At 43.5% G+C, this 14,860-nt stretch overlaps 1 protein-coding gene across 1 annotated transcript in view; it reads right to left on the reverse strand.

Moving 5' to 3' along the window:
* thada (THADA armadillo repeat containing) overlaps window positions 1-14,860 on the reverse strand; it is a 118,350-nt gene that overhangs the window by 51,941 nt on the left and 51,549 nt on the right. Inside the window, exon 29 of the mRNA XM_026190295.1 lies at window positions 6,284-6,452. Coding sequence (XP_026046080.1) covers window positions 6,284-6,452 — 169 coding nt within the window. The remainder of the gene's footprint in view (window positions 1-6,283; window positions 6,453-14,860) is intronic.

The following is a 14,860-nucleotide window of genomic DNA, read 5'->3' on the forward strand; positions in this document are numbered from 1 at the left end:
CGGACCCAGAGGCCGTTCTTTAAGGACCCAGATTTACTAGATTTTGACAGACTGTTTGCATTTTATTCAGAGCAACGTTTCTTGTATTTACAGTAGGCCTATTTTGATCTGCAGAGCCTTTGTCTTTACTTTCCTGACTTTACTACTGGAACGCACCGACTCACTCCAGAAGCAACTGAATGCGGCTTAAACGTGCGGCAGACCAAACGCATGCGTTGTAACTCATCCCATGTGACGCTAATTACCCAATCAAAAGCGTGTGTGAAAACTTCATGAGACGAAATGCAAAAATCTGAAAGATTTCAGTAAATCAACATTACAGCTCATCGATGTACATGTGAGATGTAGTTTAAGAAAAAGAAGCAACAGGGAAACGCAAACTCTTACATTATTAACACATTAACAACTTTATTTGAAGACTTCTACTTCAAAAGTGGACCCTTTAGGTCACTGTGGAAGTGAATAATAACCATTGTTGAAATACTGTTGAATTATACTTTGTTGTATTTGACAGTCAGTTGTTAACTATATACAAACCCTGATACAACCTTTAGGCTACTCTTCATAGCAGAGAGCTCTACTGGATGAGGATCTGGGGTGAGATAGTCACTGTTTATTTGGAGTTTATGCAAGTCAAGTCAGAGTAGTGGTTAAACTTTCTCTGATTTATAATGTTCAGTACAAAAGAATTCTTATAATCGTGCAAAAAAAAAAAAAAAAAACTAGCCAAAAAAAAGTGTCTGATGGAAACATTTCCTTGTATCCGACTTATTACCGCCTGTGTGAAAGTCAGCAGGGTGGCAGAGCCGGCCTCGGTAGCGGTGATGGTTCCCAGCTCCGCGCTCGGCCCACTAACAGTTGTTCTTTGACAATAACAGAGGAAGTCATTTCTCCCTCGAGCAAAAACATCTGCTACCTGTTATACACAAACACACACAGCGACGCACATTAACATACATCAGACAGGTCCCGGGGCCAAAACCAGAATCCTCGTAAGCTCGGTGTAAACAGCGCCAGAGTGTGGCATACATGAACGTGCACACGTACGTGCACACGTACGTGCATGTTGCTAGCGTGCACGCTCGCTCCGCGTCTCTGCAGCTCCAGTCTAAACATCGTCCTTGTTTCTCACACACAAAGCAAGGAGGCTACCGTCTTTATCTGTGTGTGTGTGTGTGTGTGTGTGTGTGTGTGTGTGTGTGTGTGTGTGTGTGTGTGTGTGTGTGTGTGTGTGTGTGTGTGTGTTTGAGAGAGATGCTCCCTTCCACACGTACACTCAGACCTCTATCTCTGTCTTACTAAGTTTAGACCACTTCACCTGCATTGGGCTCTGCAGCTCTTTGCATATCTGCCTCCATCATCTCCACAATGCCCTCATTGTGCCCTCACATTAGCGTACACCTACTCACCTGCTATCTGTAGCCTCGGTATAGATAGTCCCCACAGATAATCAATCCCCGCCGATCAAACGAGTTCATCGTTACTTTATTGAACTCTTGAAACACTCGAGACACCTGAAGCTTTGACGCAGTCATGAAATTATTAATTAACACAAAACAGATGAGCAGAGCTATTCAGAGCTACAGGTGGGAGATCTTACTTACACATCGTAGCATTAATTAGGATTCCGTCCTCGCAGTTTTATCTCATTATATAATGTTATTATAAGTATGACTACAAAACAATACCACTGGCGGGGTAACTGTATAGCAAAAAATAGCGGGCCTAATAACAGCAGCATTATTAATAAGGAATAAATGGAGAATTAAACCCAAATATGTAACAATTCAGAGTAAAAGGACTGATGTTCAACACAACTGTAAGTTAAAAACAGGAAGCGTGATGTATATGTGCTGCAGTGGCTTATTATGTATTCACACTGTGGATGCAGCAAAGCTGAGCAGACAGTGTGTGAGGTACAATGGTCTGGTGTGCTTTCAGTGGAAGGAAAAAGGAAATGAAATGTCTAAGGAAGCCTGTAGGCTTCGGCTTTGCTGTATCCTGTACACATATTTGTGTGTCTGTGCGAATGTGACATACACTACATGTGAGCCGTCTTAGGATGGCTACAAAAAAGGTTCAAATGAAAAAACTGCACGAAGAGGAAGCGAAACGGGGTTGAAACGGACTAAAACTGCCAAATAAGCGGATGTGTGAATAAACCTTTTCAAATTCAAACTCTAATGCAGGGGTGTGATTAAAGAGGGGGCCAGTGGAGCCTGGCTCAAGCCCCTGCTTCTCAGCCTGTGCACTCAAAAAGATCCACATAGCAACAGCTGAGGAACAGTCACCGTGGTGGGACACCAACTTCGTAATTTCTTGGGGTAACCAGTATGCAGCAGCAAATGCTCAAAGAGATCGACTGCAGTAAGAAGCGATTTCAGTTAAAACAGGTTCTAGTGAGCTCAGCTGAAAATGGTTTTAGTCATTTTTAAGTAAAACCTCTATTTAAGAATTAAGGATCATAGTTTCTCAGAATGGAGAAGTGGATTTGTGTCTTGAGAGTATATGGAGCTTGCAAAGATGCAGAGGGTGAAGGTAACAGCGAACCCTAAGCTAGGTGAGTGGCTCCAGCAGGTCCCAGGAACAACATCCAAGATCTCTGTCGGGAGGAGCGCAGTCCAGGAACAGCTAAGATACTGCACATGACTCTCCAGCTCCAAGGCCTCTGGTAGAGGACCCAAGCTTGAAGGATAAAGACCGCCCCGAGGGGCGAGAGGGGAATTGAATGTGGTCTGAACTGCACCTTATAGTTCATAGAGAGCCATGTTACTGTATGACAGATGGACAAAGCCACTGTGACACAGAGTCCTGAAGTCTTTATTTTGGACATGGAGGTAATTGTGTTTAGTCTAAGTTGCTAATCAATGCTATCAAGCCGCTTTAGCAAAGCTGTACAGGTACACCACACAGGCATAGATACCTGTGTCAGTGTTAAGTAACAGGATTTGTTTTGTTAGGTAATTGCATTGCAAGTGATCCAAAAGCCACCGACACCTCAAATGACAGTGAGACTATCGCACTAGCAATCGAGTGATTGCAGCCTCCTGCGTTAGACTCAACCAGCCAGTCAAAGCAGCTACGCCACTAACATCAACATCAAGCTTCAACAGAAAGGCTGAGCTTTATTTAAAACAGATACATCCACATTTGTCAGGAAGAGGGAAATGAGCCTTTTGGTGGAACTGCAGTTCCTAATTTTCAGCTTCAGAAGCTGCCGCCTGTATGAAGCACGCTGTGTACAAAGACTTCACCTGTGTTTATGTGTTACAGTGTGACAACAAAACAAACTGCTGGCGACACATGTAAAGGTGGTGACTTCTAAATGATACAAGTCTGGATTCAATAAGATCCGAGGTGAGGGGAATCATGGGAAACAACAACAAAACAAAAGAATAAAAAGATGAGCAGAAACAGAGGGCACATAGATGAAGATGGATGAAGCTAGACCAGGAGACGTGGGGAAGCTTCACACGTGGCGACCATGACAGGAAAGGAGAGTAAACCGCTCTCCTCCTGAAATCTCCTCTAAGCTTTTAAGAGGCCCACCTCCCCTCCTCCATCCATGCCTTCATCCCACAGCGGACCTCCCTGCAGTCCAGACCGCCGTCCCCCCGTGAGTGTTCCATCTTCTCCAAAAAGAAGTGCACTTTTTCATTCTTTTGTCTCGACCCCCGGTTCCTACCGCTCCACGCCCACCGGCTCCCTGGCCGACCCCATCAGTGGCGTTCAATAAAAAGGCCGGGGAAACTCCCACTCCCCCCTCCCGTGTGTGTTGATATTACCAGCAGACTGTTTGGTTGTGTTTGTCAGAGTGTGATGACAGAACTAAACACTGGTATTTACTCTGCGATAACCGCCTTGTCTGGACAGGCTCTGTGCGGTAACTGAGTGTGTGGGACTGACAGATAATGTGTGTGTTTGCTGAGGTGTGATGCATTGTATCTCCAACTTCTCCGCTGGCGTCCGCATACGCCCCGTCGTGATAACTGCTTTGGTAATTGCGTTCTGCCTCTTCTCTTTGCTGGGTGGAAACGCAAATCGCAGCTCGGGTCCAGTGGTGATGATTGTCATGTTTTCATTTGGAATAAAGTTTATGTTTTGGAGATACACGGTGTGTCCTTGAAGGCTAACAACTGTGATGAATGCATTTCCTCCCTCATAAAACAACTGAGAAGCTCATTTTCATGTAATATGTCATCCCGGCGGCGTTGACATCCGTGTTTACGTGCTTGGAGTCTAGTTTCTTTTTCCTATTCTACATCACACTGATTAGTACATCAAATCCTAGGCGACTTCACTGAGATTTGAAGCTCCCGTTGCCTCGTTTGTCCTCGCCGCCGCGCCTGATGACAGCCCCCCATCTGCCTTTTATAGCTGAGGGGTAAAAACTACATACAATCTAATTTTCCTGACAAGTGAACATGCTGGCTTCATGTATAAATGTGTGCCTTAGCTCTAATAAGCTGCTTCTTTTTTTTTTTTTTTTTTTTTTTTTTTTTAAATGCGCCACAAGTTTTGAAGCATACAAAACAGCCCAAATACGTGAAAAATAAAACCCCACGTTTAGCCCTAATCTAATGCCAGACAAGCAGAAGCCTTATAGCGCCTTCTTCATGCTGAACATGCTTTTTAAACGCACATCTGAACATGAAGCGTTTTGGCACACTTCAGCACTGATTCATGACTCTCACTAAGGCTACGTTCACACTGCAGGTCTTAATGCTCAATTCCGATTTTTTGATCAAATCCGATTTTTTTTGTCTGCTCGTTCACACTACAAATAAAATGCGACAGCAAATGCGCTCTAGTGTGAACCCTCAAAGCGGCCCGCATGCGCAAAAGACGACGTCACACACAGCGCGCTCTGTTTAGACCCAGACCGAACAGTATTGTTTGACTGATGGCCGTTAATATAAAGACTTGTTTCGGACTTTACGTTTCCCAATTTTGCTTTAAGTTATAAAGTTATTTTGTTATTTACATAATAATGTAAATAACCTAATAATGATCCTTATTACTGTTTCAGAGGAGTAGTGCTTCAAAGGATAGTTGCAGATTTCTGTCAGAATCTGCAGATTATACAGTACAAATAAAATGTTCACGTTTCTCCAACATTGTCTTCCCAACAGTTTCACTGGATGGCCAGGAAGCGTTCACGATGTCTTCTCCGGCGCTGATAATTGGCATCTGTCTTGTGTCAGTGACGTAAAAGACGGATTTAATGCGACTTGACCGTTCACACAGCAGTCGCTTTCTGAGACATCGGATATGTATCGGATTCAGTACCACATACCAAAGTGACCCAGATCGGATTTGAAAATATCGGGTTTGTGCCGTTCACACTGTCACACCATGATCGGATATGGGTCGCATAGGGTCAAAAAAGTCTGATTTGATGCGCTTTCGCCTGCAGTGTGAACGTAGCCTAAGAGCTGGAGGCACTCCCAGAGACCTCTGCAAAATCAACTGCCTCTCATGTCTTTGTTTTCCATCACTGCCTTTGGTCTACAATTTCACGCAGCTAGTACAGAATGGACTCTATAGAATACAACTAGTTTTAATATTTGTACTGTGAAAGGTCAGATTAACAAAAGAAATACTTGTGACTGTAATCGGTTGCCAGTGCCTTATGTAATTTTCAAAAAAGGCTTTTCCCACATACAGTCACTGGCTAAAGACTTGTGATTGAGAACTTTTTATCATCCGTGAAACAACACCATCTAAGACGGATTCGTTCCCTTTTATTTTGAAAGTTTAGCTGCTAGGCGGATCCATATTGTGGCCGGCTCAAGCATCTTTCAGGTTCCTCTCCAGTGAGTTTCTTCATCCCGTGGTGAGACTCCGACTCCAGCATCTCACCAATGTGGCAGATTTTAAGTTCAGAGTACAAGGAGTACTGTTGCTAACTGCTTATTGCTCTAATTGCACAGCAACAAGCATTTCATTGTATGATTGTGTACGTGACACGTGACAAACTGTAACAAAGTGTGCCTACTCATATTTGCAGTAGAGCACCTTGTTGTGCACCCTCTTTTCACACGGGCACAGAATCAAAATCCAAAACGTTGAGACAGGCGTACGTAACTTAGAACTGTGTGCTCCTTTGCTGATTCGTACAGAGAACAACCACGTACGAACACACTGAAGTTACTAAGGTTTTGAATCCAACTCTACAAGAATCTTTGCGATCATTAAAACAACACCCCCTCCCCAACTCGGTGTCATCTTTACAAAGTGTGTGTGTGTCCTGGTTTATGCTGGCGTGTGCACGGGAGCAGACCTGCAGCAGAGTGCCGTGGATGCGGTTCTGTTGGAGTTTGGGTCCTGGTTCTAGAGGAAGTTCCTGCAGCAAGGTCTGGACGGTGGACGGGATTTGCGTGACCAGGACAAAGGGGACAAGAGCCCGAGCTGCCATTTCTCTGGTGCGATACACAGCCGAGCGGCCGCATCTGTGGAGCAGAGAAAAACATTAGTATCGTGGAAAAACTGGGGAAAGATGATGGCGGCGTCGTTATGATAATCTTTCAGTATTGCATTATGTAATATATCATTTGATTTCATGGAAAAAGTACTGATGTTTCCTCGCTATCACAAGTCAAAGATTGTTATTCTAACTTTTCTATGACAAATAACATAATCACCACGTATATTATCATTATGAAGTATCGTTATTTTGTTCCCCGACCACATTAAGTCATGGACATATTCTCAGTGATGACCTATGAGCTATTTGGTTTGGACAGTTGGCCGCTATTTTATTGCACTGCTTATGTAACATCTTTTTCTCCCTCTCCTGTTTCCCTCCTCTACTGCAAAGGGAAAAACAAACTGCTCCCAGGTCAGCTGATGACCGATAAACCCTGAATCAAATATTTTAGAATCATTACCTAACCAGCCAGGAAACGGCCTACTACATTTTGTTTTCGCCCACACACAGGCGCAGATGTCTCCAGCTCACGGTCATTTACAGTGTTCGTCGGTGATGGAGGCTGCAGCTAGTCACCCCGGGTGCATGCTAAAATTAACCTTGTTTACATGCTGCTAATCTTTCCTTCTCCGATGTCATAACAGAGCCGATGCATGAGGGAAGGACATGACCAAGACCTGAATGAGATAAAAGGGGGAAGGGTGAGACGGCTCGAAAGGAGCAGAGTAAGAGTTCAGCTACTTGCAGAAACAGATAGCTGGAGTACAGTTCCACGAAAAACAGCCATCACACTGGAAGAAAACTGACACCTACTAAACTGGCTGCCTTCAACAGATAAGCAGGAAAAAGCAAACATAAAAGTCTAACGGTTGCCTCTTGGAGACTGTGTACCAAACATACTGTATGTAGATGTTTCTGAAAGGAACCACAACACCCTGAGTCTTAATAATGCTCATGTACGTGTCACAGTAGACGTTAGAATACACGTGCATTTATATATTAGCACAGACAAGTCACAATGTGACATCCTACAAAGCTGAAAAGCCATTCTGGTAAAAACTGCTAAAAATTGCAGTTCCTCTAGTGTCCACTTGGGGCCATCTCCCCAGTGAGTCAATTACTACAGACTGCTATGCTAAAATACCTAATCTTACCACTTTTAAAGAAAAAACTCAAGTGGTGCATCGAGTCCATTTCTCAAAATCCAGATTATCTCATATCTATCCTGAAATCACTCCATATTGTGACAGATGCAAAACTGCTGAAGCCTCACGGATCCACATGTAGTGGTCTTGTCCCAGTCTTGTTCAGTTCTGGACAGGCGTTTTTCATACCCTGACCAGGATTTTCAGTGTGACGCTGGCCCCCTTCTTGTTCTGTTTGGCATCAGTGGGAATGAGGTGCATATAAAAGACAGGCGTTATCATTCTGTTCCCTGTTGGCCAGGAGGGCAATCCTACTGAGGTGGCGGGACGCTGTGTGAAATATACCATCCAATAAGTCTGTGCTGCAGTTTTGAGGAGTTCTTTATTGATACCTTGTTCCTCAAGTCCAATATTGCACCCATACAGTTCATGGATGTAGCCGTCCTTACCCTTTCCACCCTCCAATCCAAATATAGTCACTTTTTGGCTCCAATAAACTAACATGGTGCCGGCCAAAAATGCTAATGCTGATGTTTCAAAATGTAGAGTGCAAAAACCAATAGGTGATGTCATGGTGTCTATGACAAGCATGCATACTTATTTACATGCAAAAAAGTAAAAAGTGGATCAAAGCTACATTACTGCCGGCCTGTTTAGGGGCTTTCATGGCATTAAAACTGGCTGCTGGGGCCAAAAACGGCCCTCGGCTTTGCTATGAAAAATTCAAAGAAGCTTCCAGAGAAATGTGAAACACCTCTCATGCTGCAGCGGCATGTGGAGGTGAAAAAGAAGCCCATCTTTTTGGCTCTGGTACTGAGTGGAGGCGAGATATGTCAGCAGATATCTGGATAGCACCGTGAGAGCGTATGTTAATAATAAACAGCATCTGTTAAGAGGAAGCAGCAAAGCCAATAAACGATCAAGTGTTGGATCTCCTGGTGATTTGACTGAGAGACCGGGACAAGAAGTGACAAGAAACGTCCAATCGGTATGCCCTGAAACAAAGTGGGGGCTGTTTGGAGCAACAGATCAACTGTTAACAAATGTTTTTTCCACCTGCTGTGAACACACACACATACAGCCAGACAGACAACCAAAGGGCCGTGTATCAAACGCAGACAACAGTTTGCATTCCTGAGCTCTGCACGCCTGCACACGTGAATTTATGAGCACAAACGTCCCACACACAAACCCACCAAATTTCATGCAAACTCCTCACTTTCCACTCGTCCCAGCCCCCATTTGGGCCCCATATGTTAACTATCTGTGCTAATTTGTCCCATTGAAAGTCTTTTGCAAAAGGAAATGACAGTTTGGAAGGTTGTAATTTTAGGAACAGGGACGTCCCCTGTGGGATTCAGTAGGCAGACTGTTGACTGGCCTGGATCAGGCTCATCTGGGCCTCATTTTGGAAAGCTGGGAGAACTGCTTCCTCCACAGAGACTCAAGCATGTTGGCTAAACAAGCCTGAGAGTCAAAGCTGATTAGCAAAGAACCTACTGTAAGCAAATTAAGAAGCAAGGAGTGACAAATTAAACAATTTGGCTTCCTTCAATTATTCATATGGACGCGATCTAGCCAAGCAAAAACAATCCTTCTTTTACTTTACCACCAAAACTCTTTCTTTGTCCTGACTATTTTGCTGTGTGGAAAACCACTAGAATGTGTGTCAAATTAAAAAACATCCGGTATGAACCCGACAAGCATAATCATGGCTGCACGTAACTGTACATGCCTGGTTAGGCAGACAGCCAGCATAATGTAAACGTAATCATGTAAACATAATCATGTTCCCACTGCTATTTATGCTTCTGTCAGTTTTGTGTAGATCTTTGATATTACAACAGCCCGTATGAACTGAGCCATATTCAAATTGCCCACAGGCAAAAACCCAAAGACATCCAGTTAACAGTGAATGTATCAAAAAGATCTCATAACCTAAAATAATATGTGTCAAGTTTTCACCTGGACATCAAACTACACTGAAAGTTACAGAATGTAAGGTTTTCACGTTATCGGCAGATTGCAGTCAACTGACTTCTGTTTTCTTAGTCCTCCCCAATTCAACAGTATAACTCTCGCTACGGTGGCCGCTGTAGGACATATCAAAAACATCAACTTTAAACTACATCTCATAAGTCTGCAGGTGGCCAGTGTGTTTATGTTATTATTTGGACCAGATACAGACCTAACCTGGTGTTTTCCCCCGGATGATCTGATATCCTCGTGTTGGTGTTGTTCCCAGACCATCATGAAAATGTTGTTCCAGGTTCAACATTGCAAGTGACCAATCACATTGTTGTGACGTTATTCCTTTGCACGCCAAGCCATTCGTGCATTTATGAAATTCCAATGTTGCAAGGACAATATCAATTCTGCTTACTGTTTATTAAAGGGTTACGATTAGGGTTAGGGTCAGGGTCCGTTGATCGGCGGACAGAGGCGGTTTCACGCAGCTTAAGTACAGTTTTTTGTTTTACGCCGGTTTTTCCCGAAGTCGCAAAGGTATGACGTCACAACATTCTGATTGGTCACTTGCAATGTTGATCCTGGAACAACATTTAGTATGATGATCTGGGAACAACACCAACACGAGGATATCAGATCAACTGTTTTCCTCCCATCTGTGGAAGGCCTCTTTACTCTTGAAGAGGCTGTAAAACTTTGTGAAAGGTGTCCAATGTGGGCCAGTCATTTAGAGAAGCCCACTTCTGACTGATAACAGCGATGCTGAGGTGAGTTGGTGAAGATATCCTGAACTTTTCTGTGGGTAAGCAGCACTGCTGTTCCTTCCTGTCGTGTTCGGGTCAAATCTGACTGATTTACAACTTAAAACACTCATAAATACTGTTTTGGTTTTTACATCTGATGGCCTCGAGGCCTTATGACATCCTCCACACTATGCAGGTGAACATATGAAAGTGATGATCACCTCTTTCATTGAATGTTGAGTATTTTAATCAACCTTGTTACATATGTGGTGTTCCCGGTCAAGGGTGACCACCATAGGAGATGAGTGGGAATCCACTAAAACCCCCCCTCCCATTGACTGAATGACCCCCTGAAAGACCCACTTTACTACCTACTGATTGACCCACTGCACTGAATTTGGTGGTGAAAAATGTTTGTTATGCTAATTTAAGAGCTGTTAAAACAGGCCAGGAAGACTAAAGTAAGGGGGGGTGTACACAGAACTGGAGGGTTAAAGCTGATGTTATTAGCCTGTGTTCATCTGTGTAGATCTAAGATTACTAGACTCTGACGCTTAGTGAATAAACTCTCATACAATGTGAAAATGCAATCAAACTATTTATCGGAGAGAAATTGTGAGTGTTTTAATGTTTTTAGGTCACTTAAACCAAACGTTAGTCGGAACGGTCTCGTGTCTAATCTGCTGACATTAAGTACTTCTGACAATATCAGGAATAAACAAGTATCTTGTTGCACTATTTCTTGTGTTAGAGCTCTGACTTCGGTTCAGAAGACTTGAGGCTTGAGGTGATGAAGAAGAGGATGATGTTTTAGAAAGATGCCAGTCACACTGTCCCTTTCCTTCAAATTATTATTATTTGGTGAAGGAGACCCCTCTCAGTTAATAAAACACAGGTATGACCCTTCATGTCTTAAGTTTGAAGGTTCAGGCATGAATTTCAGTGCTCTACACAGCACGCAAACTCCTACATGTTCTCTTTTGCACGGCTTTTGGCATACCATCTTGTATCTTCTAATTCTACAGTGCTAGTTTTCAGCAGTTTCATAAACTCCTTGCCGCTACTAGTTGGCCTGATTAGCACACAGGGTACAGCTTCAGTTTACATTATGAAATGTAATCCTGTAATGTGTCAGTAAACTATTTCCTTTTCATGTCAGGCATAGTTCAGATACTGATGGCAAGTTTGTTCTTCTCTAGGCATTTGTTCACCATTCGTCATCGTGGGGAAATGCACTGCATTGCATTAAAAAAACAAAAACAAAAAGAAACTGATAGCAGTCCCTTTTGAAGTCAGTTTATAGGCATTTCTGTGCCCTTTCTAAAGAAATGAGATGTGAGACAGTGCGGGCCAAAAAGGAAAGGAAGGGAGTGGTGCAGGCAGGGTGAGCAGAAATGCCTGGGCTGGATATCACGGGATATAAATCACTACCACAACACTCTGAGGGCTTACAGTTAAGATGGAGAGACAGAGAAAAGGAGAGGCGCTCCAAGGAGATAAGACAAACTGTTTTAAAGACACTGCGGATAGGAATGAAGCCATTAATTATTATAACAAATGTCCGCTTCTCGTCATCCTCCCCCATTTTCTCGTCATCATCATTATTCACTCCGTCATTACGCATGCAGGTGTGACGCTTGCAGAGGGCCCGGCATCGAGGGAATGTTACAAATGTAGTGAGGATGAGGTGGGAGGTTATGAAGATTTAAAAAAATAATAATTTGCTATGCGGTGTAAAGGAGTTATACCACAGTATTTGAGTATGGTGCTCTGGCCTGTCAACAGGTGAAGCTAAGCAACATTTAATCCTTGGAGGTGACGGGTCAGGTCTTATGGAGACGGGGAGCACGCGGTGGGCGACGGCCATCGGCCTCATCAGACACGTCCTGCACACGCCTGGGATAGATGGGTTGGGGGATGGAAAGGGGGTATCGCAGAGAAACATGGCTGGAGCCAAAGAAGTTGTGGCTGGGCTATATTTAACATCTCCAACATGTGGGCTTCATTTGGCTAGATGTGTGTGCTGCATACCTTCTCTGACAGTGCCAGACTCAGCCGAAAGCCCTTTTATTTTCACCCACAAGAGATGGAACTCTAAAGGCATAACTACGAGATTTCACTGAGGTTCAGATTTTTTATTTTTTTAAGAACGTATGCATTCAACGAAGGCAAAGTCACACATTTACAGGTGCAAGTGGTAACGGCTCCAGTTTATGACCCAGTCAGCTTCTGATCACACTTCACTTTCCATTTTCTATGTGTGTCACTAAATATGGAATGAAATGAATTATTCAACAGGTTATTATCAGATGCGAGTTAGATGGCTACCTAGAGCTGGGCGATAGAACGATAACATATGTATTGCAAAATAACTTTTTCTCGATAGAAAAATTAAACTATTGCGATAGGCCTCACCGCTAAAAAAAAAAAAAGAAAAAAAAAAGAACAGCCAATCCAAATTAAGTAGTGCAGAGCCAAACCAATCACAGCTGCAGCGTCACGTCACGTGACTTGTTACGTACAGCACAAGTGCCAAGCCGCACATGTGTATTTGTTTTGGAAAGCAGCCAGCCGCCGTGCCGCCCGGGTATTGGAGGAAATGAGTGCGCCGACTAGAGAAAAATCAACCGAGAGCGTAACCGAAGGTTACCGAAGATAAAACAGATGATGGTTCCAACGCCGGAGAGATTGTCAAACGGAAGAGCCATAGAAGTTCCGTAGTGTGAAGGTATTTCGGCTATTTCAAGTCAAACAGAGTAGCGCGCACTGTAAATTGTGTCGAAAGCAAGTCTGGAAATACAATAAACCGGTGCATGCTCAGTCTCTGACTGGAAGCGCTAATTCGTCATTCGGCTTTTGTCAGACTAAAGTAACTGTTAAAACTGTTTGAAAAGCTAAGCTATACAACAAGGAGAGATTGAGAATTTCCTTTTAGTTCTCAGTTTATTTGATATTGACAAAAGTTAGTCAGTTTTGTCTGTTCTTCAGTAAAACAAACTAAGATTTATTTTTAGAATTAATAATTTCTAAGTGGAATTGACAATTTAGTAGCCTGTTTTGTTTGTTCTATTTTGAAACTTAAACGCTTTAGCGGCTGCCTTTTGTGTAGTTTGCAATATTTGCCTTTATTTTTCTGAAAAAGTCTCATGTTCCTTAAGTACATCTACCCTGTTGAACTTCATCCATCCATCCATTCGCTGGGAAATAAATACTTAAATAAAAACAAGCTGCTGATTATTTCACATTTTACTTGTGAGCAACGGCACATTTAAATCTTACAAATATAGTTATTTGGCTTATATCGTGATATATTGGGGCGATCGTGGCTCAAGAGTTGGGAGTTCGCCTTGTAATCGGAAGGTTGCCGGTTCGAGCCCCAGCTTGGACAGTCTCGGTCGTTGTGTCCTTGGGCAAGACACTTCACCCGTTGCCTACTGGTGGTGGTCAGAGGGCCCGGTGGCGCCAGTGTCCGGCAGCCTCGCCTCTGTCAGTGCGCCCCAGGGTGGCTGTGGCTACAATGTAGCTGCCATCACCAGTGTGTGAATGTGTGTGTGAATGGGTGGATGACTGGATATGTAAAGCGCTTTGGGGTCCTTAGGGACTAGTAAAGGGCTATACAAATACAGGCCATTTACCATTTTACCATATATCGTTATCGCCTGAAATGAAAAAAAACAAAAAACATATCGTGATATGAAAAAAATCTCATATCGCCCAGCTCTATGGCTACCCCATACCTGCATACCACCATCACCCAGGACCTGAAGTGGGAGCCCACCATCACCTCCGTCATTAAGAAAGCCCAGCAGAGGATGTACTTCCTGAGGCAGCTGAAGAAATTCAACCTGCCAACACGGACGATGATGCAGTTCTACACCATGTGGTACGCTGGAGCCACTATCAGGGACAAACAGAGACTGCAGCGTGTTGTGCGCTCTGCTGAGAAGGTGATTGGCTGCAGACTCCCATCTCTGCAGGACCTGTACACCTCCAGGACATTGCGGCGTGCAGCTCGGATCTCAGCTGACCCTTCTCACCCTGGACACAGTCTGTTTGACCTGCTCCCCTCAGGCAGGAGGCTCCGGTCCATTCACACCAGAACCTCTCGCCATAAGAACAGTTTCTTCCCCTCTGCTGTTGGACACATGAACAATAACCGTACGACTATTCCCACCACTAACACATGACCCTACGCTGTGTTCACTGCATCATTCCATGTTTGGCACTGATCACCACCTGCACTCATGTATATATCATGTATATATCTATCTATCTACTTAGCACTTTTAATTCTTATTCTTATTTTTATTTTCATGTCTATTTAAGCTTAATTTATAACAGTATGTCTGCACTGAAGCACCGCAGCAATTTCCTAATGTTGTAAACCCGCTCAACATTTGGCAATAAAACCCTTTCTGATTCTGATGTAGTTCTGCTGGAGGTTTCTTCCTGTTAAAAGGGGGTTTTTCTTTCCCACTCTCGCCAAGCAATTGCTGAAATTACTGTATGGCCTTTACCTTACAGTATAAATCGGCTTAAGGCAACTGTGGTTGTGATCTGCCTATAAAAACAAA

Source organism: Astatotilapia calliptera, chromosome 13, assembly GCF_900246225.1.
Source record: "Astatotilapia calliptera chromosome 13, fAstCal1.2, whole genome shotgun sequence".
NCBI lineage: Eukaryota > Metazoa > Chordata > Actinopteri > Cichliformes > Cichlidae > Astatotilapia > Astatotilapia calliptera.